A 25,634-nucleotide genomic window follows, 5' to 3' on the forward strand; every position below is an offset into this window, starting at 1 on the left:
AGCAAAATGGAATAATATAAAAGTAAAATGAAATGAAGCGAAATACAATAAAAAATGAAATAAAAGTAAAATAAATAAAATGAAAGTAAAATACATAATAAATAAAAGATGAGATGATGAAATAAATGTCTCTGCATTCTAGGCAACTTTACAAATTACTGAGCAGGAGCTGGTCTTCGTTGGGAGAGTTTTCCTTTGGGGAGTGTGTTCTTCCAGTGAAATCTAAGCCAGACCAAAAGGGATTGGTTCCTTGCACAGCTGTTTCCAGAACTCCGATGAGGCAAGGTACTTCAAAGGGCAGTAAAGGCCAGGCCGTTATTTGCTGCCCCGTTCGGATGGTCTGGGCCAGTCTTCGAGGGCTGAGCAAACTCCGGCCCCGCCAGGCCCCCACTGGGCGGCTCCCCCCTTACCACCGCCATGCTTGGGGCCGCCACTAGCCAACTGGGCCACACTGGCAGATCTAAGACACTGATTCTTAGTGCGGGAGCTTCCTTTTGCTCCTGCAAAGGCCACAAGGTAATCAGCAGGGCGATTTTTCACGAGGTCTCTGTTAAGGACATAACACGGCTCTGTTAAGGACATAAATTACTCACTAACCACTTGGAGGCCGCTATAAGGGTGAGAACTTTTTTTTCCCCCACCATTTGGGGAAGAGACAAAGTGGATGATTTCATTCTTGATTAAATTCTAGCGTTCAGAGGGTCACTGTGAACGTCGAATCCCCCAAACTTCCCAACAGGCCTCCATTGGATCGGGATCTGCTAACTGCCCCCCTCCTTCTCTCCTCCCCCCCAGAGCCCAGGGGTATTCCCGCCCTGTTTTAGTTTTACAATAACCGACACAGCTGCCTTTTGTTTACCACCCACAGTCATTTCTGGAAACGCTCCCTCTTCCCACCCTCCACAGAGAGCATCCCTCACAACGAATCGCTGGATCCCCAATGACACCTGGGACCCAGCTCTGGGCCTCCGAGCTCGCTTGGGCCGCCCTCTGTTCACACTGGGACACTGGGAGGCTGGGAGGCTGGAGGCTGGAGGCTGAAGGCAGGAAGCTTGGGTTCAATTCCTGGCTTTCCTCCTGTGTAACTTTGGACAAGGAGCTTTTCTTATCTCAGTTTTCTCATCTGGGAAATGGGGGCCTTGGACTAGCTCTCCTCATTTCATTCCATCTCCAAAGCCAGGAGCAGAGCCAGGGTCTCCAACTGTAAGCTCAAGGCCTACACTGACATGTGGGGTGGGGGGTCATGGGAGATGGACATGCTGGGAAAAACCATCTGGAAGTTTCTGAGTTTCTTTTAGACTAAAAAAAATTACATCTTATTACTCAGTACGCTCCTCCCTGCTCCTTCTCCTAGCCGTCCCTTAAAGAATTAAAAGAAAAGGGGAGAAAACAGTTCCACAAAAATGATCATGATACTGATATGTCATATACAGAAGGCCACACCCACGGGTAACAATCCCCAGAATTTCCCCACCTGGTGAGGTGTCTTCTTGTATCACTTGTTAGGGCCTCAGATACCCATTTTAGCCAATTATTTTTGTTGACTAGGGAGGAGTTCTCTATTGTTTCTGTACTGTTACAGGACTGCAAGTGCTAACCTGCCCTCTAAATTCAGTCCCTTCAAAATCTATGCCTTGGTACACAACCCCAGCTGCCCCATCCTTGTTTCGGCTCTTTTTCTCTCTACTACACTTTGAACAGTTCCCATTTCCACAGCGCTTTCAAGTTTGCTAATCGTTCTATTAGCTTCTGATCTTACGTAATTATTCCTGTTTCCATGCTGTGTTTAGTATTTTGTACCGTATGATTTCCGGTGTCCTAGGGACAAAGCCTCAGTCGCCCCACCTTGGTTCCAGCTTTGCTGGTGGATCCTCCGTGGAGGGCAGGCCCTTCCATGGGCCAGCTTTGCCACTTCGGCTTAGACTTACCCACTCATATAAGTCACAGGGGCTTCGTTGAAAGGAGTATCTATAGACTCCATGGCCTGTTTTTGTGGATCCACAGACCTTTCAGGAGCTGATGCAGGTGCAAGAGGAGCCCCAGGCCAGGATCTATAAATGCATAAAGTCAGCGTGCCCCAGCACTTCCCCCATAACAATCCTGCGCCCAGGGAGGTGCTCTGCCAAAGGTCAAACTGAACCCACTATAAACTTGTCGTTTCGGCGCTGGCCAAACATGGATCCTTAGCGGGGCTGCTACAGCCTTGTCCCGTCAATCAAATGAACATCTTCTGTGTATGCTAGGTGCAAATGTTGGGGCTGAACTATTTTTCCCCCTAAATTAAAGTCAATGAATGAGGCCTACTGAGATGTTTTGTACTTTAAAAAATGGTTTATTATTTTATTTTATAATGTAATATAATATTATTATTATTATTTTATTAAATGGCAAGCAGATACCACTACAGGCCCTTTGGTTACTTTTTTTGGAAGGGTATTAGTGGATAAAGTATGAGATTTGGTATGAGGAGCACAGGATTTAAATCCCTTGCTGATTTAACAGGGCTGTTTTTTTATGTGAAAAATGGGCTTGATACTATTGGCAGAACTGATTTTATAGGATTACTTAAATGAAAATCCTTTGCGAACTCTGCAATGTTATAGAAATATGGTGTCATACTGGATTTTATGTTTGTTTAAAAATTTTTTTTTGCTGAGACAATTGGGGTTAAGTGACTTGCCCAGGGTCACACAGCTAGGAAGTGGTAAGTGTCTGAGGCCACATATGAACTCACTCCCAACTTCATGGCTGGTGCTCTACTACGCCACCTAGCTGCCCCCTGATTTTATGTTAATAAATAGATTATTTCATTAATTATCATTATGATTTAGATGGGACCATTCTATGGAAGATAAATAAAGGTGTGGGAATAATGAGGAAAAAAAGAGAAATAGGACCTTTACGCCGGGAATTAAAGCCCAGATATTTGAGAAACAGATGTGACATTTTGATTTGGGCTTTTAGTCAAACCTCTGCTAGTGATGAGCCATTTAAGCGGTGTGTCCTTTCACACAGGGAGTCAGTATCAGGACGAGGGTTTTGACTCGGACCCTTTGATAAACGTAAGCTCTAAAAGTAAACATAAAATGCAGGGTTATGATATGAGGGGAGAGGAAGAGAAAGATGGGGCCAGAAAACATAAATTAAGTTGTTACTGCTGATGGTACCGTCCTCCTTGTCCTTCTCGCCCTCCAACTCCAACGTGTTGGCGAGTCCCTTTGATGTTACCTTTCTGACATCCCAACAGTACCCTCTCCTTGTTCCCATACCTATGGGGCATGGGGGCATGGGGGTTCTCTCCTAGCTCCAGTTCATCCTCCACTCAGCTGTCAGTGATACTCCTCAAGCACAGGTCTATGTGGGTCGCCTCCTTACTAGGGGATCTCTGCCACGCTCAAGTATAAAAGCCTGTTTGGATTCAGTCTCCATCTCTTGCCTCCTCTCCGACCCCTTCCTCCTCCCACCAGGTCCTGACTGCAGGTAGTTTTTATTGTGCCTCCCCCCCCCCCCCCCGCCTTCCGCCTCCAGGCTCTCCCCAACTTCTACAGAATCCTGATCCTTTGCAGTAGGGCCTTCTCTCTGTCCAGCTTTCCAATTCCTGCGTGAAGCTTGTTGACCTGAATAGGGACTATCTTTTGCCTCTCTATGTATGTTTAGCACTTAGCACAGTGCCTGGCATGTAGTAGGGACATGTTTACTGGCTAGGGAAAAATCTTCTTTCAAATTAATTTTGCAATTTAAGGTAAAAAAAGGAGTTCAGAGACCCAAAGGTAGATAACCATCGATCCAGCAGTTAAGACCTGGTCAGGCCACGAGGTGGCACTCCAGGGAACAACACTGGCTTGGAGTTGACCCCAGACTCCCTACCTGGGTGACTTGGGGCAAATCCCCTCACTGGCTGCCTTTTCTGTAATGAGCTGGGGAAGGGAATGGCCCAGCCCTCCACTGTCTGCCCAGAAAACTCCAAGTGGGGGCCCGAGGGCCCAGCCCAACTGAACCTGACCTAGTCACAGGCCGTTCCAGAAATCTGCCTAGGTGGGAGAGGAAGTTCCCACCAATCTCTGCTTCTCATGAACGGCCTTCCCTTCTTAGATACTACTTATCTTCAAGCTCTTGTGGCAATGGGAAGTCCCATCAGACTGGTAGGAGTCTGTTATACGCGGGGATTTCAATATTAGCCACCTGTTTTAACTCCAAGAGGGGAGAGACCGAGTGGTTCTCCTGACATAGGTGCCCGATCCTGCCCAGCCCATGGATTTCCCTGGCTGGGTGTACATGTGCCCTGATGTGTCTGGGGGCCCACCTGGCGGAGAAACAAAAAAGGCATTCACTTAGACTTCATTTTCAGGTAATTTATTTTTAAGTCGTGTTTTTTGAATGGGCAAAGAAAACTTTTTTAGAACAAGCGAATCCTAATGTTAGCTCCTTTTCTTCTACAAACTCAAAATACCAACAAATAACCAATATACGGCTTGGGTAAGACCAGGGAAGGAAGAACAGTTTCTCTACTGGGCCAGAAAACAGCATGTCTACAAACCACCAAAGAAATACATTTCAGAAAGTCCAATAAAAGTTAATTTTGTGTCATTAAAATGAGCTAAGCCATCATTTCCTGAACTGACGTCAGTCAGCTACTGGAAAGATTCTTGTTTTGAATTAGCTTCATAAACAAGAGTCGCCAGGCAAGCCCTGAGATGTACCCTGGCGAGTCTGGCCACACCAGACTGGGCTTCTCGCTGTGAAGTGCCCTCCAGCGCCCACCACTGCCCAGGGGAGTGGGTCTGGTTTGAAGGTGTGTGTAATCTAAAACAATTACATCGTACCTCATCGCTTAGTTGGTTACACAGTGACACGAAAGTTGGTTTCCAAGGACAGGTGTAAAGAATTATCCCTCCCCAAACATGCACCACATCTAAGAGGCGTGACCCCCCCGAACGTGTTCCCGCCCAGTATTGAGAAGAGAATCTGGGAAAAGTACTCCAGTGAGATTAGGATGGAGAAGGGTGTGAACTTTACAAGAAGGCAGATCTGTCTCTATTAAGCCTGGTTTTTGGAAGCAGGAAAAAAGACCAGGAAAAATGGCAGCATCTGATGGCAATCCTGGGAAAAACTCATTTTCTTTATAAGCAAATTCTCTTATGTTTCTGATATAAAGTATAAATAAGCTACGGTAGTTTTGTGACATTGCCACTTTTCTGGGCTGTTCAGATATACTAAGGCCTCAGTGCCAGGCCATCCATTCACCACGAATGGCCTTTTATCAGTCCATGGAAGATCGCAGAACAAGATCAGACCCACTTGGCAGCCTCAGATTTATTACTGCTGCCAGGGGTCATGGGTCAGCCATGTTTAGCCACAGAGACCAGCCACTCTATGTGCCCGATGCAGTAATCTGAGTCATGGGGACACCCGCGTCCACCATGACTGCAAGAACTTTCGCACACAGAGCCAGACCCAAGGAATATCGTCTGTCACAGGTGCGAGGTCTCCAATTGGCAGGCAGCCCCAAACGTTGCTTTGTATTTAGAAATAGGAAGGAAGCCCTGGTGATGGTAAACTGAAACACTTTGTCTTTCTACACTACTTTTCTCCCCTAGACTTACCCCCCCCCTCCCCCCTTACCCCCTCACCCCTCAAAGGAAGCAAAAGTTACTCTTCAGTCAGGGTATCCCCCGAATTAAGAGCAATGGAAAACCTTTTGGACAAGGAGCCCCAGAGCCGCCTTGGAACAGAACGTTCTGATGCTCATCTCAGCTACCAGAATAGGAACAAAACTCAGTATTAAGATAGGACTTCTTTTTAAGCGCTCGGATGGTGGGCCCTGGCCGGCCATGGTGAGTGACTGTGGCCGGACCACCGCAGCGGCAAGCACAGTCGTATATTCCTCTTTGAATGAGTCAGCGTGGCTTCTCTAGTGGCGGTCCTTTACCACGCTGGATCAGTCAGGTTGGAATGAGAAATGGGCCAGGCACCCTCAGAATCAGGGAGGTCAGGAAATTTGGCGTCGGAAGTGTGCATGAATGCGTGTCTGGGTCGGGGCTGGCGTCAGTGCTCTCAGTCGGGCCAATCGAGCCCTTAGCCTTTGATGACTGCGATTGGTCTCAGTTTAATTGCTTTCTTGCTGATCCCAGCATCGTGGCAGGTATTCACGACATCTGTCACATTTTTATAGGACTCAGGAGCCTAAGAAGGAAAAAAAACCCCGAGAGATTTGTACAGGAAGTCTTTGAATCCTGCATATAGATAATATTTTTGAAAATGCATCTTCCTAACCAAACTTCCTACTCTTCTCTACAAAGATTATGTGTAAAACTTAAAATACAAGGATAACAATATGGTAAAGGCAATATTTACAAACCAGGACACCTTTCCCCAGCCCCAAGAGAACACTTTATTTTTAGCCTGGTAAAGTATTTTACTATTTAACAAGGGAAAAACTTCTTTACCCCTCCTCTTTCCCCCACAAGTAAATTTAATTTGGGAAAATCTTGATGTTCCTCATCTGTGAAATGAGGTGGAGAAGGAAATGTCAAAAACTCCGGGATCTTTCCCAAGAAACCCCCAAATGGGGTCAAGAAAAATGAGACATGACTGAACAACCATAAAATCTTAATTTTAGGAATTGAAGACTTTTACTGAAAACAGTTTGGTCAGAAAGAAGTTTTTGAAGGGGGAATATCTGAATGATTTTACTGGGGGGCTTCACAACTTCTTGGTAATGTTTGCTTACAACCAATGATCGATGTTACTGTGAAATGATATTACTTTGCATGCCCTTATGCAGAATATGTTTATATGTGGATCCTTTATACAACACAACAGACCAAGTCAGGATCCTTTCCACACTGAACCACAAATTAAGAATGTGATTGAGAATACAACATATAGTCTAGTTTAAAAAACATATAATTTACATGAATAGCAGCTACAATGCCCCCTACTCACAACTGCTCCCAAGCAAAGATATAAAATGTAAAACTGTCACGTGAAGGCCCATTAAATCTTCCTTACCTCTTCCATCACCAGTTTAGGGGAAGCCACCCGGATCGCAATGCCCATGTCAGCCAATTTATCCAAAACATCCTGGAAGTCTAAGTTACGTCGAGATTTTGCTCGGGATAACGCACGACCCTGTAGGGAAAAGTATTGAAATTTTAATAACAAACTAGGGACTGAGAATCTTCAGACTAAAGGATAAATACGAAGAAGTTTCTGGGCACATAAGTGCCCACCAATAGGATAAAACAAATCTCCTCCAAAGAGACTGAGCCACATGTTATGATTCTGAATTCATTGCCAGCCTTTGAGAAATGTAAAGAGTCCTTGGCAGGTGTGGAGGGCAGCTGTACGGCACCAGGCCGGCCCTGACAAAATACCACTGACTTCTTGGGATTGGTGCAGCTTGCATATTATTAATCCCTTTTCACAGATAAGGAAACTGAAGTTTAGGGAAATAGTCCCAAAGCTAGGAATCCAGAATCTCACTCCAGTCTTCTCGCAGAAAGAGCAGGGGCAGAGGCTCTTCACATTAAGAGTAGCAGGGTGTGGTATGAGGATCTGCAGGGAGCCTGACAGACAACAGGTGATGGGGCCCATGAGTAAGAAAGTGCTCAGAGACCAAGGACTCAGAGAATTGCTTATCTATTTAACAATGTCCTTAAGAATGGAGAAGAATCTCATCTGTTGGCAACATTCAACATCTTTTTTTTTTAAAGTATAATATGTACAATCCTTTTAAACATGTTTATATACGTCATATGTTGTGCAAGAAAAATCAGGCCAAAAGAAAAAAATAAACCATGAGAAAGAAAAAGCAAGCAAATACACTACAACAAAAAGGTGAAAATACTCTGCTTCGATCTACAGTCTCCACAATTTTCTCTGGCTGCAGATGGCTCTCTCCATCTCAAGTCTCCAGTGTCCTTTTTATAGTATATTCTCACCACGCAACCTCGTGGCTACTTTGTGGACCGGAGAAGACTTGGGAGGGACACGACTGTTGGCCGCCAATATTTTAACTGTCATCAGATAGAAGAGGGATTAGATTTATTCCACCTGGTTCCCATAATGCAGAACCAGAAATAATAGGTGAAAATTACAATGTGGCAAATTGTGATTTAATGGAAGGAACTAATAATCATGGGCCCATTTGAAAATGGAAGAGACTGCTCTCCTGGAGGCTAGATGACCCCTTGGTGGTTCAAAATAAATAATCTTTAAAGACCTGAGGTTAATATAGCAAGAGTGAATGACAGCAGGGACAACAGTTTGGCTCTGAGCTGCTAAACATTATATTTATAAACATTTATGCATAAAGGTATGACTGGCAAAATGCATCAATTTATCTGATGACACAAAATTGGGAGGAAGAGCTAAGTCACAGAATGAGAGGATCCCAAAGATCTTGACAGGTTAAAGCACCACAGCAGTTACTATGATTAAATTCAAAATGGACATATATAAAGCAGTCTTATACCTGAGTATTAAAACAATCAATTTCTAAGTATAAAATGGGAAGGCATAGTTGGATAATTTAAAAAAAAAAAAAAAAAAAGACCTGAGGGTTTTAGTGGACTCAAGCTTAATGGGTCAGCAGCATGGCCTGCATTAAGAGGCAGGAGCACGGCTTCCAGGAGCGAGGAAGGATAGCTCCTGTCTGCTGCCCTTATCAGACCTTCTCTAAAATGCCACAAAAGGAAAGACTGATAAGCTGAAGAGCAGTCAGAAGCAGGGGTGACCATGATGGCAAAAGGCCCAACATTTAAGTCTTAGGAAGATCAAGGTAAAGTATGGCCCATATTTAATGTGGGGGTGCGCGAGACTCTTATGGAAAAGGGAAAGACATTTCTTTTTCTGGCCCCAAGAGCAGAACCAGAAGCTAAGGAGAAGAGGCCCAAGTGCTCCATGTATGAACAACCCAAAGGGGGAGGGAGATGGCCACATCTCCCAGGGATGTTGCGGGGATTCCTCTGAGGCAAAGGCATGCAAGAGGTCAACGAACTCATTAGGACATTAAAGAGTCCTATTTAAAGAGGCTAGGAACAAAGGACAGATAACCTTTTCTGCAGCATGGATCTACCCAGTCACCAGGAAAACTTGGGAGCTTGGGAACAACCTCAGGCCCGGCTTACACGGACTCCTCTGGGGTTAGTCACTATGGGCCCAAGCATCACCTTCTGATCTCTGCCCTCTGACCCTCGAATGCATTTGGGGGCAGCGGGCTGTCAGCTCATCTGCAAACCACTAAGACCATCCATGTGCACAGTGAAGCACACTCAGCAAGAAATGTGATCTATTCCAGAAGGAACAGAAAGGAAGGTAGGTGACTTCTACTTACGGCTCCGTGACAGGTGGTTCCGAAGGTCTCAGTCATGCCCTGCTCGGTCCCAGTAAGAACATAGCTGCAGGTTCCCATGGTGCCCCCAATGAGGACTGGCTGTCCGGTCAGCTGAGGACCCAAACAAACCCACCACATGAAAATCAGAGTAGCAAAACCCTCCAACACGCAGCTTCGAATCTCTCTGGTTTGGTTAGGCGGTAAGAGAATCCTAAACAGAGTAACTATCTCCCCACATTAAGACAGAGCAGGTCTAGTACAACAAGCAGGGCTTAAAGTGCCAGTTCTGATCTGCCATTCCCCTTTGAAGAAATGGTCTCAGGGGTGGGAAGAGGAAGCCCCTTGGGATCCTAGCATGAGGCCTGGAGAATGGAGAGAAGTGAGAAAGAACTTGAAAGGTCCATGATTTATTAACATTAATTACTAAGAAAGTCTCAGTGTTTTGGACTGGAAAAGGTTTGACAGGGAAACAAGAGGGTCTGACACCAAAATTACAAGGAAAACAAAGGGAAAGGCTGTGACTCAGTTCTTGTGTGTCTCAGGATAATCCAGTTCAAAAGCAAATTCATTGGGCTTCATATTAGCACAAAGATATGCTATATATGTATGTATATGTATATATATATGTGTGTGTGTGTGTGTGTGTATGTGCTTCCTTCAGAATCATTTAGGGGCAATCACACAAAACTCCCCAAAATACACCTTCTCTGAGGCTCCTCTGTCCAGTGGACAATATTCCCATGACTGCAGGGGCAGAGAGGCTCACGGCAGGCCAGCCTTCTCACTAGAAATGCTTCCTGTGGATTTCCCCTCCCCCTGCAAGGCTCCCACGAGGCCCAGTCCCTGACCTGGTAATCCACAGCGATGAGGGGGTGGTGTGGAGGGAAGGCCCGCGTGGAGCCCTTCCTGTGCACCAGCAGGGTCCGTTCCTTGCCATCCACCACATGCTGCTCCACTTTGGCGATATTGTGGGAGACGTCATAGATTACATGGAGGTCCAAGTCATCAGGGGTTGTGTTGAAGACCTTGGCAAAAGCCTAAGCAGGAGAAAGTTTGGTTTGGGTTTCAAGCAGTCAGGACCGAGTATCCTGGTACAGCGCAGGCATGTATGCTCACACACACATGCACACACGCACTTCCTCCCTTCTCCCCATGTTGGCTCTTACCTGTTCTTCAAGTGGTCCAAGAAAGGCTAAGAAACTTGAACGACAGCCTCTCCATGATGGTGACTGGAGATGACCACTGCTCTACACTCTCTCATTGCACAGAGCCCTGAATCCACAGGATAGTCTCCTCCTCTTGTCACCCCCACACCCTTGACCTTGCCTCTCTGGCGGTCTCTTTTTCAGGAGCTAAGCTTTACCCCTCTGGATTATTCAGTTATTAATGAGGTTTCACAGGATCTCCAAGGCTGCTGACTTGGCATCCCTTTGCAGGAGGATGACTAGCTGAGCAGTGGAGTCTCTCCACTGTCTCTGTCCTCTGAGTTAAATCAAGAACAAAGCACTGGGGTTGGGGTTGTGGGTGTGTCAGGGGTCCCAAGGCCTGAAGGGAGCTGCCCTCCACAAAGAAATCCCAGGTTACCCATGGGTTTTTTGTTTTAACACAGTGCCTTGCCAGGTCCTTGGCTGCCCTGTCTAACTTTACAAAAGGTTTATTTTTGAGTCTTTAAAAAAAAAGGACATCTCTTATCTTCTACCATTACTGATTTGGTTTCCTAAAGTTAACATGTTACTTTACATAAGGAGGAAATGCCATCTCTGAGGGAAAGTTATATTCCAAACGGAGATCAGACATTATGCCTCTTTTGGCCTGGGCAGCACGGGGAAGAGGGAAGAGTTTTTCCACTTTTGCTCCAGGGAGGCCCTGAGCTTAGAGCAGCGCTGCTCTCTTGGGAGGGTTACAGAGTTCTCTGGAATACCATGGAACTGAAACCTAAAATACATCTCACAGAAAAAATGAAATCCAGCCCCAAAGGAAGCACAGTGTTCAACTTTTTCAGAAAAGAAGGAAGGCCAGGGACCCTGATGGCCGACAAGTGGCGCCTCAGAAGGACTCAGCAGTTCCCCACGTGCTACTGGGGAGGTCACGCTTCTTACCAATAAACTGCAGAGCCATGTTCTCTAATTCCATTATCTTGGGGGGAGCAGATTTAGTTATAACTATCTTATAATTAATTCACTAAAAGTTAATAGAGCGCAAGGCCACCAAACCCTGCCAGCGATACCTTCTCCAAAGAATACTCGGAACCCACCTGTCGGGTCAGGAAGGTCATGGAAGAGCGGTTGACCCAGGCGTAGTTCCCAGCAGCGGCCATCCCCTTCAGGTAGTCCTGCCCCTCCGGGGAGCTGATCCGAGCACACGCTAACTGGCGGTCATTCACAATAATCTTGTCTCTCTTCATGGCCTTTTCCATGGCCACCAGTGCATCTGGGAGAGAGCAAACAAAGCCCCGTTTAGCCTTCAGGAGGAAGTGGCGGGGGTTGTTAAAGCATTCACAGCACATAAATCTCACAGGCTTATTGTGAGGGAAGCGTTCTCTGTACCTTCAAATGCAATACAAGTACGAAGTCATTATTATTGTTATGGTTATAAAGAAGAGAACCTGCAGAGTCATCTTTAAGAGCATTTCACTACAACAGAGTCCCCAGACGTGCAGGGACTGTGAGGTATCCAGCCATGTTATCTGGGGTGTGTTCCCTGCCCACAGGGATCTTACCACCCCATCATGGTTTGTGTACAAGCAGAAGTTAATATGGATTGCATGAAACTGGACCAGAACTTTCTGTACAGGAATAGGCTGGGATAAAAATGTGCACAACCGAGTAATGTATAATTTGTTCATTCCCATTGGGAGGCAGGTTAATGAGGGCTGGATTTCAGGGAGTGATGAGTTAAATGCCATGAAACACCAGAATATACAGAGATAGATTGTTATTACTTGTGGCGGGAAAAGTACCACAGACCACAATATTCTCTGATCCAAGAGTCTGTATTAAGTGCCTCCAGTGTGCCTGCCCTCAAGGGGCTGACAGCCTCGTGGGGGAGAGAGCATGGAGTCAAACTGGAGACAGTGAAGAAAGGAAGGATTGGCACTCAGGGGACTGGGAAAGGCCAAGAAATAACACTCCAGGGACGGGGCATGGCAGAGAAGATCTGTCAAAAAGGTGGATAGAGGAGCAGGTGAGAGCCAGTTATAAGGTGGCAGAATGCAGAAGGCACAAGACAGCAGCCACGGAAGGGGACGTGAGATCTGCAGTCTCCTGAACCTTTCCCACTGCTGCCAGGCTGGCATCCTAAGAGACCCCCTTTTCCAGTCTCTATTCCCTCTCAGCCATTCCCTCTCACTACACTTCTGTCAGATCCTTCTTCTCTCAGCAAATAGCTGGCCATATCTAAGCTCTGATAGAACCCTTCAAGAGCTCCTTACTGCCCTGACTAAAGTGACCTCTTTGTAACCTGGCCCGATAGCTCCTACTCCACTTCCATGCCTTTGTCCATGAAGCACCCTTGCTCCCTCCTGGCCCTTCCAGGCCCACTTTCAATGTGGAGTATCTGCTGAATGATCCTTCCCTCAGACCTTCCGTAAGAGCTTACGATGTATCTTTTTATATTTGATCTGTGTACTGACTCCCTCCCCTGCTCCCCAAAAGCTGGAACTGATGGTATCTTGGCCAGATCACTATCTCAGCCAGTATCCAGCTCATGACATCCACAAACACAACACCCACAAGTGCACAACCTGCCTCCAGCATCTATTAACATCATCAAGTCCCATTAGGCCCAAGATCAGGGCCAGACCGTACCTGTAGCTACTTGATGGCCCAGGCCTCTGCTGCCGCTATGGATCATCACACACACCTGTCCCTTATGGTCAATGCCCATCTTCTTAGCAGCATATTCATTAAAAATCTCATCCACAACTTGGATTTCTGCATAATGATTTCCTGCTCCCAGAGTTCCAAGCTGTCAATGCAAACAACAAAAATCACCTCCTGTGGCAAAATGATTCCCATTTAAATCACCTGGCAGGCCCAAATCCCATTACAACAAAGAACATCACAGATGAGGCCCAATAGCAAAACTTCTAAGCCCCAAATGATGGCTTACTTCCAGCAATATTTGAGCTAACAAAAACAATTCAGACGATGCCTTAGAGTTTGCTGATTATTATAGATGTTAGAAACGCTACATAAACAGAAAATGTTTGATAAGTTAGCTACAAGTATAGGTTCTCATTTGTTTTGTTTCCCAGTTGAAACATCATTAGGAAAGTTCACTTTACAAGTAGAAAGACTCCTTGGCTAAAAATCTTACTGACTCCAACATGAGCAACATTTCAGATTTGGGAGTGATCAAAGTTTAGGATAATTTCAACAAGGAGGAGGCACATTTGGTCTCTAAGGCAAAAAATTCAGGATCATAAAAGACTCTTTGTACAATCAGTGAATGAATCTGATCTTAGGGATAGCAGAGGCACATCATGGTTCACTTCCATGTTTTTGTATTGTTCCAACATCTACGTTTCTGTAGAAGGATGTTCCTGCCCTCTTTTTTTTTTTTTTTTGGAATCCGGGGCTCCCTTGGCATGGGACCCATAACATCAGGTTATCGTCCACCAAAATGGTGGGAGTGGCAGTAACCATCCACTGGCACCACTTAACAACTGGGGTATCTGTCAACAGTTTTTAGGATGACAGAGAAGAGACATTACTCCCAAGAAGCTGAGGCCCCATTCAGGCTCCAGATCCCTCTCCCAGGTCCCTCCTGGTGCTTTTCCTCAAGGCTGGATGTGTGGGGATGTGGTCATAAAATGAAACAAGGATTTTAAATATAAACGACGTGGAGAAGTAACAGCTAAAGGACCCAAAGGATCATCTGGGCAGGTTACCTGAGGAAGGCCTCTCTTCTTAGCCCTGGCGGAGACCTTGTTGGGGTCGGCCTGCAGCATACGCCCATATTCCTCACAGTGCTCTTTGTCCTCTGCCCAGGCGTAGCCCTCTCGGAGAGACCAGTCCACCCCCATCTCCAGAGCCTCCTCTAAGTCCCTGAAATAAAAGCACTGTGGTCACCAAAGGGTCAAAAACCAGGTCGCGCCATTGTAACAAGTGCTGTTGCCAAGGTCTCTAAAGGCAAATGGAATAATGACTACCATGAAGTGGTCTGCCTTTTCCCACCCCAGTGCTCACTGGACCCTGAGCCCCAAGGGATGGGAAGCAGGAGGAAACCCCACGCACACGAGGGGAGAGGCAACGGCTTCAGAGTGGCCTCGGTCTGCACGAACCACTATTTCTACCAGGGCCTTGATGTTTTGTGCTTCGTGAGGTTTCATGCCCCAGCCGGCCTGCAGGGGTTGCCTCTCACTCCCAAGCTGCCCTGCTTCTTCGCAGCATTTTGAATCCCAGCCTTTGGCCACACATCCCGCCTACCATGGCCTTTAATTCACCACAAGGTCCCTTGGCCTCTGCCTGATCTTTCTAAAGTGAAGGAGACAGTCTAGAACACAGGTCTCTTCCTACTCTCTGGATGGAGCCTCTGAGCCACAATCAGTCTGTGTGTTAACAGACTTTCTCTGATCCTAAGCCCTGGAAATCTGACTTTATGCCTGCTACTTTCATTCTCATGATGGAGGTCTTGGCTTAACTACAGGAACACTCCATCCTAACCATGCTCTTGGGGCAGCAGGACGGCACAGGGGACAGAGCCCAGCCCTGGGGTTAGGAGGCTGCGCTCCAACCTGGCCTCAGACACTGAACACTCATGAGCCATGTTATTGCAGAGGGACCAGTCGAGCTGCAACCAAGAAGTTGAGCCCTTGGGGGGAAATGGACTGAGTAAAGCCCAGTCAGGCGGGAGAGGGAAAACAATTCCTTTAATTCCATAACTGGCTCAGCCAGCCCCTCCTGTCCCCTTCCTTAGTGGCCCTGAGCATCATGTGTGGGGCTTAAGGAGAAGGTGCCAAACATGGAGCCTGCTTCTCCTCCTCCTTTTAAAAAAAATTAATTAATTTTTTAAAGCATGGTAAAAACATATGTAAATCCAATACTGGTATATGTATTTATACAATTATTTTGCTGCACAAGAAGAATCAGATCAAAAAGGAACAAAAAAATGAAAAAGAAAATAAAATTCAAGCAAACAAGTGGACCCTGCTTTGCCCAGAACCAGGAGAGTTCTGACTCGGACTTGTGGCCTAGACTCTGGTCAAGTCCTCTTGATCACTGCGTGATCCTGGCAGGTCACTCTACCCCAACAAAACAAAACAAATCAAACAGAAGACACTCTTTATGCTCCAAGTTCATCACATTCAACTCCAAGAGACGTGGCGGGATTCTTTTGGGACACTGCAACTCCCCCAGTCAGAGGGTTTCCACTGAGAGCTTAAAAACAACACAGCCAAACCCGTCCCCTCCCAAACCTACACTCAGTAGCTTTTGCCCTTACTTAGCGTTCATTGGAATAACTCCTTTGGATCCCACCCCAACAGGAATGTGGTCAAACATGGCCTGGGCGAGCTGCTCCTTCACGGGCTGGACGTCGCTCTCGTCCAGGTTGGTTCTCAGCAGCCGGACCCCGCAGTTGATGTCAAATCCGACACCACCTATGGCAAAAAGAGCACCCAAACCAAATCAGTAAGTCCAGGCACCTGGCAGTACAGGAAGGAAGCAGGAATAAGATAGATGGAAGGCAGAGCAGAAGAATGGGTGGTGCTCTGGGGAGCTGTCTAAGCTCTTGGAGTTGGAGGTTCCTCATCTGTAAAATAAAAACATGACTTGTGCCCTATACCTGTCTTACAGGTACATTTCAGGGAAAGAGCTTTTTAAGGTACTTGATAAATGTGAGGATTTACTGACAAGGAAATATCGATAGTTCAGTTGCTTATGATCAGGCAGACCCTTTAATTTTATTTTAACTTTTGTTTCTGTTACCACAAAATAGAATCAACTATATCAAGGTTGCTAAGATAAATAATGCAGCAACACTTGGTACAATTAGAGGCCTAAGAGCTAACACTGAATCAGTGAACACTGTCCTAAAATAGGAAACACGACATAAATTTAACTTTTAATTCCTAATTAAACCTCTTTCAAAGCAGCAATCAATATTTTGGAGCAGTTTGTTTTTCGTGATTATCTAACAGCAGGGATGCAGTATGCAGCTGGAAGATGGATGTTTCAGTAAATGGCCATGTAATTCAATGTTTTAATGCATATTGATTGCCTATGATCAATTTCTTTACTCATTGGAATGGAGAAAATTTACTGTACTTCCAAACTGCTGATCATGGACTCTGGTTCACAGAAAGGTGATCAATAAGCAGGATGGGGATGAGGTGGAGGGAATCCATGACCTTACCTGGGGACACCACAGCTTCTGGGTCATTCATATCAAAGGCAGCCATATTCCCAATAGCAAATCCATAACCAGAATGGACATCAGGAAGCCCAATAGATCTCTGAAAGACATTTCAGAACATCTACAACTATGGACTATCTTTTCTTTCTTTCTTTCTTTTTTTTTTGCATGCACACACATACAGATTTTATTTTCTTTCTTTTTTTTATTATAGCTTTTTATTTACAAGTATATGCATGAGTAATTTTACAGCATTGACAATTTGCCAAATCTTTTGTTCCAATTTTTCCCCTCCCCACCACCCCCTCTACCAGATGGCAGGTTGACCAATACATGTTAAATATGTTAAAATACAAATTAAATACAATATAAGTATACATGGACTATTTTTTCTTAAAAGTCTTTCAAAGCCTTTTCCTTTCACTATATTTTTCACCTGAATTCACCCACTACTAATCAAGATTGGGCAGCCTATCCTATAATAATACTTCTGAACCTAAATCACATGAGGGCTTACATTGTCCAGTTTAGTAATCAGAATGTTTTCTTGTCCACTTAGAGCTCACAAGGTTTTCTTTAAGGGTAAAATCCTCCATATACAAAGCTGAAAATGGGAAAGGCACCTTTGTACAGCTCCTGAATAAACATGAATTCCAATCAGAAGCCAAAGAGTTACAGGCTGATGAGAATTATTTTTTCCTGACTGAAGATGGCAGACATTTTTCATTTACTCTGAGAACATTCTAAAAAGTAACCCATGGCTACTGTGAATCATGATAACATAGAACTAAGATGATGAATCTATCAATAGAAATATGATCTAATGGGAGAACACTGGGCTTGGATTAAACCTTGTCTCTGATGTTTACTAAACCCCAAATGGGAACAATATTATTCACAATAACTGTCCCACAGAGTTAGAAGAAGCTGCTTTCTTTGCAAACTTTAAAGCTCTAAAAAAGTTTAATTGTTATTACTACTATTACTGGATAGTTTACATCATGTGATTTCTATTTGTTTCCAAGATCTGACTAATGACGGCTACACTATACAACTGTGCATGACATGTCTTTTTTCTACAGCTTTAGGAGATGCTGATGGATCCAGGGCATGGGAGAATGAGTTAGTAGGTGTGTGTTCATTTCCTATTTCCACCCCCATCTAATGAGGAGCTGGGGGCCCCTCACATACTTCCTGGGCCACTATATTCCTTTACCAATAAATATGTCCAGAAAAAGTTGTCTTTTCCACCTAAAGACTTAACTCTCCACCTCCATTTCCACTCATGCTCCTACTATTCTCTTTGAACACGGCAACACATTATAATTACTGCACAAAGTGATCAATCAAATGCAATATTAAGCAATCAAAGAACAAAAAATCAGCTTAATTAGCTCTGAATTTGTATGACTTTTTGCCAAGTAAAGCTACCAAGTCTAAGTATTCCCCATTGGAAAACTCTTAAGATTCCCAAGTATCCACAATCAGCATCCAGCCATTTTAGACAGAATGGAAATGTCAACAGCAAGATTCTGAACTCTGACTCACATGGACAATCCCAGGTAAGGCTGCCACGTTGCCAATCTGTTTCATTGCTGGCAGGAAGCCACCAACACCTAAAGAAGTGAAAAAAAAGAAAGAAGAGTATTTTCATTTTTAGAACACTTCTGTAAATACATTCATAATTTACTAAGAGGGTAGGAACAGCTGTTCTTGTCTCAAGAGCACAATTTAAATCAAGGCAACTCACACCACATGGCAGAGAGAGGAGAGCCCACAGATTGCAAATATCCTGTTAAGCAAGGAAATGAGGATAAGTGGACTAAAACCTACGGACCATGGTGCCACTTTACAGAAATCACAGCTGCTGTGAGGTGTCAAGTGTGTGGGGCCCACATGGAGTCAGCAGAGAGCTTGGCTTGAGCCCCACAGCCCTGACTTGCTCAGGGTTCAGTTAATTCCTCTTTTGCTCTCAGCTACTGAATGCAGACACTTCTATGACCCACCAGGAGGTGCCTTAGGCACTGGCATCCCATTGGCAGATGAAGAAGTTGAATCTCAAAGGAGGTCAGATCAGTGAGCCAAAGGCCTGCAAGCAGCAAAGTACTATGAGGAAGGGTCAGACCCACACTCAGCTAGGTGCTGTAAGGGAGGAACCAGGCCTGGAGTCAAGCTCTCAAAGCCAGCCTAGATACTTCCTAGCTGGGTGACTTTAGGCAAGTCACTATTTGCCTCAGTTTCCTCACCTGTAGAACGAGAATAGCATCTATTTCCCAGGGTTGTTGTGATGATCACATGAGGTTATTATTTGTTTAAGAGAATATAGGCTTGGCACAAAACTCAGCACATAACAGACATCTAACTAAGGTTTATTCCCTCCCTCTGCTTTTTACCATTACACACACTGCTGCCCCATCAAAGTATACCAATGGCCTTCCTGAGGTTATATAAAGCAGTAGTGATCAACACATGTCTGGGTTAATGCAGTTATCCTCATTTCCTTCCCTGGAAGTAAGTTTAATATTTGAAGATCGATGTCCCCATCTCAAGCCTGTCTTCTCTATTATTACTTTTGGCTTTTTTTTTTTTTTTTGGCTGAGGCAATTGGGGTCACACAGGAAGTGTTAAGCATCTGAGACCAGATTTGAACTCAGGTTCTCCTGACTTCAGGGCTGGTGCTCTATCCATTGTGCCACCTAGCTTCCTTCTACTATGATTTTCCTTGCAGAAGACCACAAAGATCTGATGTGGCAGTCAGCATTTGAATCTAGTCCTCTGACACTTGTCCACGGTACCTTTCTTCAGAGAAGGGGCAAATCAGAAGATGTGCATGTGAGATGATTACATATCTTGGGGGGTTCAGCTCAACTAATTCATGTTTCTTATATAAAACTGTTATGATATGGGAGCCACCTGCTAAGGGCTGCTGGAGGTCTAACTCAGACCTGTAGAATGGATCTCTTCATATTGGAGGATGATGATGATACAAGGAGCCTGAAAGTCCTGTCTGACCTCCTCCCTCTTCTCTCTGCCTCCAATTTATCTCATTCCCAGTCTGCAACACCTGTGTCAGTAAAGGCTGCTTTGCAACTCCTTCAGATGCTATGATCTCTCGGAGAACTGACCTGCCCCTTCATCTAGACATGGTCCCAAAACACCCATCAATTTTTACAAAAGCAAGAAAGGTTTTTGTTTGCTGTTAAGTGATGCTATTTTGCATTTATTTCACTAAGAGTAAATACTTTCTGGTTATGATTCCAATCCTTGATTATTACTTTGGTGGAGGTTTGTTTGTTTGTCTTTTAAAATAAAATCAAAATGTACTTCAGTTCTTTACCCAAGAAGGAGGGAAGATGGGGCATTTGATGAGTAGAAAAATCACTTCTTTGCACCCAGTCCTTGGTGTACTTACCCCCACCTCGGCAGGCATTTCTTAACTCCTCAAACATTAGTTTCTCCAGCGGGTCATTCACATAGAACACTCCTTCCACCTGGAGCCAAACACATATGAAAAAAAAAAAAAGCCATGTTATTTATAACATGCATGCACCAAAGGGCACAAAAAGTGATAGAGGAACCCAGAACTCCTAAAGAGAATGCATGCTGGACATGATTTCTCCCATCTCTCCTGCTCCACACTTTTGTTACTTGGCTTGCAAGCTGATTATATTATCTTTTACAATAAGGAAGATCTAAGTTGGGAGATGGGAAAAGGGGCAGACTTTTTTTTTTCCCCAAATAGAAAACTGATACTATATATGAAACGCAAGCAGCTTGGGGAAAGGGGCTGTTCTTTACTTTGTCTTCCCAACGTCTGACACTGTACATAGCAGAAAGGCCTTGATAAGTATTTGTTGAATTGAATCACACATTATCTTCATTATGAAAAACCTTATGTTGAACTACAGTAATAAAACAGGGAATTTATAACTTTATAAAACAAACAGCACTCCAATCTACAGAACAGGGCAAAGTTCTAAGTGGCCTTGTGTTCTCAAAGCAGCAATCAGTAACAAACCAACTCTAGCAACTCAATAACAAATTTTGATAAAGCCAGTATTTTTCTCTGGCCTTAAAAATGAAAATAGGCTTGTTCAGCCAATCTAAATTTACTAATGCCAAATAGTGTCAAAGCAATAGGATAAACACCGAGGAACGTTCAGATAAGAAACACAAATACAGACAGGAAATATGCCGTGAGCTTGAGATGAGTTTAGAAAGGAAAGAGAAGGGGGAAGGTAAAAAAGGTATTATATATATATATATATATATATATATATATATATATATATATATATATATATATATATATATAGCCTACTCTGTAACAGATGTTTTTTTAAACAACTGTCATCTCATTTGATCTTCACAATAATCCTGCAGAGTAGATACTATCAGATCCATTTTATAGTTGAGAAAACTAAGGCAAAGAGAGGTTAAGTAACTTGAGCAGTCATATGGCTAATGTCTGAGGCTGAATTTGCACTCTTCCTAACTCTGCATTCATATCAGTATCCACTTATCCACCAGCTGTTCTGAAGACCTTAAAGCTCTGTATAAACAGAAAGAGCCCCTTGAAGCTGAGAGAGGTTAACTTACTAGTCCATGGTCACAAGCTAGTATTTAATATAGGATTTGAATTCCCAACTCCAAATCTGGGCCTGCTGGTAGGATGCAAAGGAAAGATCATTGCTCTTGGGGAGGATGAGGGAGGACTTTGTGGAAGAGGTGACAGCTGAACTGGGTCTTGAAAGATGAGGAGAATGTGTGAGGGGTGTGAGGGAGGGCAGAAGAGAGAAGGGTTTCACCAACAGTCCACATACCAAGAATGGCGAGGAATCTAATGTGTGGGATGGAGGGGATGTGAGTAGAAAATATGTAATAAAACAGCCTGGTATAGGTTGTGGAAGGGTCAGGGAGAAGGAACTGTGCTAATCGCAGTCACTGGTTCACCATTCCCAAGACTGGCACAACTGTGTTCCGTTAATCAGGAGGCCAAAATAATACAACAAATTATATAATTGTGACAAGAAATGTCCAGCACTTTTTTTTAAGCGGAGATAAAATACGACTGAAGACGGCACTGGCTAATGAAAGGATGATAAAACCAAACATTTTATCATCTAAGGAACGCTTTGTTCTTTTCTATCATGTTTATCAGAAAAGAAAATCATTAGGGTCCAAATTGCAGCAAACAGGGAGTGCTGGAGAAAGTTCTTATCTGGCGCAGCGTCAGGCTGTTCAAGGAAGCAAGTTGTAGAGATTCTGACTAGAGCACAGAGTGGGCAGTTTACAGTTGAAATTTTACTACTGTCTTTTAAAAAAGTTTGTGTTCCCTTCCCCTCCACCCCCAAATCCAGTCAGGTGAATAGTTTTTCGTTTTCCTCTACAGAGTCCGTTCTGTCCATAGTGGTTTGCTTCCTGTCTGGCTGTCAGCTCCAGGAGGGCAGAGCCACCTTCCCCAGCCCGCAGAGCCGGGCACTTAGTAGATGCTTAATATGCTTCTTGATCAGTGTTTCCCCCATTAGACTTCGAACTCCCTGGAAGTCTGTCTTTTTGTAAACGCGTCTCCCACTAAGCTCAGCACAGCGCCGGGCACGCAGCCTCTTACTCTAGGTTTATTGATTGATTTCATTGGCTCTCCCAAAGTACTCTGCATATCCTAGGATCTGAGATTTGGGGCTTCAGCGGAGACCACCAGGTCCGACGACATCAAGTAGCATTTATTAAGCGCCTACTATATGCCAGGGTTAAGAAATGCAGCCTGCGGGAGCTTAGAGGGGACGCCCCGTTATTGGGTGGGGCGGTGCGAGATCGTGACGCGTGGGGGAGGGGCCGCCCCGGCCACCATTGGGGAACCATTCGGTCAGTCAGCGATGGGAGGGGCCACGTGGGCCCACCTCACCGGGGTCGGACGCAATCGCCCAAGAAACTGAGGCACAGCGGGGTCTACTCAAACACACGCCCCGCCCCGCCTCCCGGGGACCCTCGGGGCGGGGACAGAGAGGCCGGGCTGAGGCCGAGGCCAGGCCGGGCAGGCCCCGCTCACCTGCATATTGGGCACGAAGCCCTTCTTGATCCTCCAGCAGTTCTTATGAATCTTGTCCAGAAACTGCAGCTCGTCATTGTAGCTGCGGCTCATGGTGGCTCCAGCTCCCGGCCCCGGTGCCGCCTCAGATGAATCGGTCCCAGTTGCCGGCGCTACGCTGCCGTACTCTGACTGCGCCGGCGCCGGCGCCGATGCCCGCGGCGTGGGAGAAACGGAAGCGGAAGCGGCGGGGACGAGGCGCAGCGAGGCTCAAAAGACTTTGGAGCGAAAGCCTTTTAACTTCAGTAAGCTTTGACTGCCCCCTAGTGCTGACTCCCCTCCCTTCCCTTCTACTCCCTCCCTTCTCTCCTGCCCTCCCCTCTCTTCCCCTCTTTCTCTATTTCTTCTCTCCTCTTTCCCTTCTCTTCTTTTCCGTTTCCTCTCCTCTTTCCCTTTTTTCTTTTCCTTCTCTTCTCTTTCCATTCTCTTCTTTTCTTTTTCCTCCACTCTTTCCTCTTCTTTTCTCTTCTCTTTTCTCTCTTCTCTTTCCCCTTCTTCTTTTCCTTCTCTCTTTCTCTTCTCTTTTCCTCTATCCTCTTTCCCTTCTCTTTCTTCTCTCCTCTTTCTCTTTTCTCTTTCTCCTCTTCTCTTTCCCTTCTATTCTTTTTTCTCCTCTCCTCTTTCCTTCTCTTCTTTTCTTTCTTCTCCCCTTTCCCTTCTCTTCTTTTCTTTCTCCTCTCCTCTTTCCTTCTCTTCTTTTGTCTTTCTCCCTTTTCCTTCTCTTCTTTTCCTTCTCCTCTCCTCTTTCCCTTCTCTTTTCCTTCTCTCCTTTCAACTTTCTTCTTTTCTCTTTCCTCTTTCCTTCTCCTCTCTTTGTCTTCTCTTCTTTTTCTCTACTTTTCCCTTTTCTTTTCTTTTTCCTCTCCTCTTTCCCCTTTTCTTCTTTTCCTTCTCCTCTCCTCTTTCCCTTCTATTTCTCTTGTCTTCTTTCCCTCTCTCTTCTTTTCTCTTCTCCTTCATTTCCCATTTCCCTTTCTCTTTCTTTCTCATTTTTCCTCTCATTATTTTCCTTACCTTTTCTCTTTATTTCTGTTTCTCTTCTTTTTTTCTGTTTCATAATTTTTCTTTTCCTCTTCTTTCTCTGTTTTATACAATTTTTCTTTCTCTCTTTCTTTCTCTCTCTATTCCTTTTTTCCCATTCTTTCTCTGTCTGTTTTTGTGAGGCAGTCAGGGTTAAGTGACTTGTCCAGAGCCACACAGCTAGTAAATGTCAAGTGTCAGAGCTGGCATTTGAACTCAGCTCCTCCTTACTCCAGGGCTGATGCTACTCCTGATCCATTTCTTAAAGACCAATTGTTAAATTCATTGTGAGCATTTATCTCTTTGTTTATTGTATTGATTTATTGTGTTGACTTAAAGAAAGATGGAGAAAACATTAACATTGTAGATTATTAACCTTAAAAGTGTCTGGATATATTTTATTTTATTTTATTTTATAAAGCTTTTTATTTTCAAAACATATGCATGGATAACTTTTCAACATTGACCCTTGCAAAACCTTTGAGCTCCAAATTTTCTTCTCTTCCCCCCTACGCCCTCTCCTAAATGGCAAGTAATCCAATATATGTTATTACAGTACATTTTATTTTTTAGAGGGTTAGATATCAAACATTTATCAAAAAAAAAAAACTTCCCCCCCCTTAGTTGATATAGTCACAAAAGGGGAGTTAACAGAGATAACAAGATTTGAAATTCTTAGAAGTGTGAAAATGAACTTTCTCTTTATTATTCCTTTATGTGACGAAGTTCTCTGATTTAAAAAAAATGGAATTTGAGGGGAGTTGATCAGGGATTAGCTAATCAAGAATTACCTGTGCCACTGGTGCTCCTTTAAAAAAGTCAAGATACAGAATGTAGCAATGCAGTAGAAAGAGTAGATGGCTTTGAGGTGATCTCTGGCAGTAGAGAAAAGAGCTGTTTTATGGAAGGAGAACCCGGCTCTTGGATGATATTGCTCTTTACTTTTCTCCTTGTGCCTCTTCCAGGAAACAGGGAAAAGACAAGAAAGATGATTTCTATCTCTTCTTTCCTGAGAGCCACAGAATACTGAAGCGGAGCTACTTGACTACCAGAGGACACCATACCCATCAGATAACAAATCTAGAGATTCAGAGTGAGTTGAGAGTCAGCTCTGCCATTGGGCATTGAGTTATAGAGAAATATGGGTTGAGAGATCATAGCCAAGCAATTTACAGAAGAGGAAACTGAGGCACAAGGGAGGAGAAAATGACTCAAGTGCTCAAGGTCACAGAGGGAACACGTGGCAAATGCTACTTGGACTTGGGTCTCGACTCCAGGTCCAGTGATGTAGAACCTGCTTTAGGCTGTCTGTATCTTGTTTGTGAGCATTTGTTTGCGTGTTGTCTCCCTGTTAAATTGGGAGCTCTTTGAGGGTAGAAACTGAGTGCATTCCTTCTTCTATATCCCTATGACTTAGCACTGTGCCTGATTGTATGTACTTAGGAAGTATTTTTTTTTTCCCTCAATAGTATTTTATTTCTCCAAATATATCAAAGATAGTTTTCAACGTTCATTTTTGTAGGACTCTGTGTTTCGACTTTTTCTCCTTCCTTCCCTTCCCTTTCTCCTCCCCAAGACTGCAAGCAATCTGATATAGGTTAAATAGATGCAGTCCTTTTAAACATATTTACATATGTCACATGATGCAAGAAAAATCAAAACAAAAGGGAAAAAACCACGAGAAAGAAAAAACAAACAAACATACTATGCTTCAGCCCGTATTCAGTCCCTGTAATTCTCTCTCTGGATGAGGATGCCATTTTTTAGGAAATATTTCTTGCCTGATTTCCTTAATTTGACTTAAGCCCTATTTGATAAGCCCTCGGGCCCCTC

At 44.4% G+C, this 25,634-nt stretch overlaps 1 protein-coding gene and 1 long non-coding RNA gene across 2 annotated transcripts; one reads left to right on the forward strand and one right to left on the reverse strand.

Moving 5' to 3' along the window:
* Nucleotides 1-4,337: 4,337 nt before the first annotated feature.
* Nucleotides 4,338-22,928, reverse strand: RTCB (RNA 2',3'-cyclic phosphate and 5'-OH ligase). The gene is made up of 12 exons (XM_051961528.1): nucleotides 22,743-22,928; nucleotides 20,106-20,184; nucleotides 18,242-18,309; nucleotides 16,694-16,793; nucleotides 15,782-15,938; nucleotides 14,229-14,385; nucleotides 13,144-13,303; nucleotides 11,592-11,767; nucleotides 10,186-10,374; nucleotides 9,338-9,448; nucleotides 7,012-7,131; nucleotides 4,338-6,183 (listed from the first exon to the last, which is right to left on the reverse strand). Exons 1-12 carry the CDS (start codon nucleotides 22,833-22,835, stop codon nucleotides 6,076-6,078), a joined length of 1,518 nt encoding a protein of 505 aa, XP_051817488.1. The 5' UTR covers nucleotides 22,836-22,928; the 3' UTR covers nucleotides 4,338-6,075.
* On the forward strand, nucleotides 22,929-25,312 carry LOC127538048 (uncharacterized). Its single transcript, XR_007947665.1, has 2 exons — nucleotides 22,929-23,026; nucleotides 24,767-25,312. It is a non-coding gene; the product is annotated as an uncharacterized LOC127538048 (long non-coding RNA).
* The last annotated feature ends 322 nt before the right edge of the window (nucleotides 25,313-25,634 follow it).

The sequence above is a fragment of the Antechinus flavipes genome, chromosome 5 (assembly GCF_016432865.1).
Source record: "Antechinus flavipes isolate AdamAnt ecotype Samford, QLD, Australia chromosome 5, AdamAnt_v2, whole genome shotgun sequence".
NCBI lineage: Eukaryota > Metazoa > Chordata > Mammalia > Dasyuromorphia > Dasyuridae > Antechinus > Antechinus flavipes.

Coding starts and splice junctions, on each gene's coding strand:
- RTCB (XM_051961528.1), bottom strand. CDS start 22,835: ATGAGCCGCAGCTACAATGACGAGCTGCAGTTTCTGGACAAGATTCAT. Junction 20,185..22,742: donor GCTTCGTGCCCAATATGCAG/GTGAGCGGGGCC, acceptor GTTTGGCTCCAG/GTGGAAGGAGTGTTCTATGT. Junction 10,375..11,591: donor TGACCTTCCTGACCCGACAG/GTGGGTTCCGAG, acceptor TCTCCTGCTTAG/GCTTTTGCCAAGGTCTTCAA.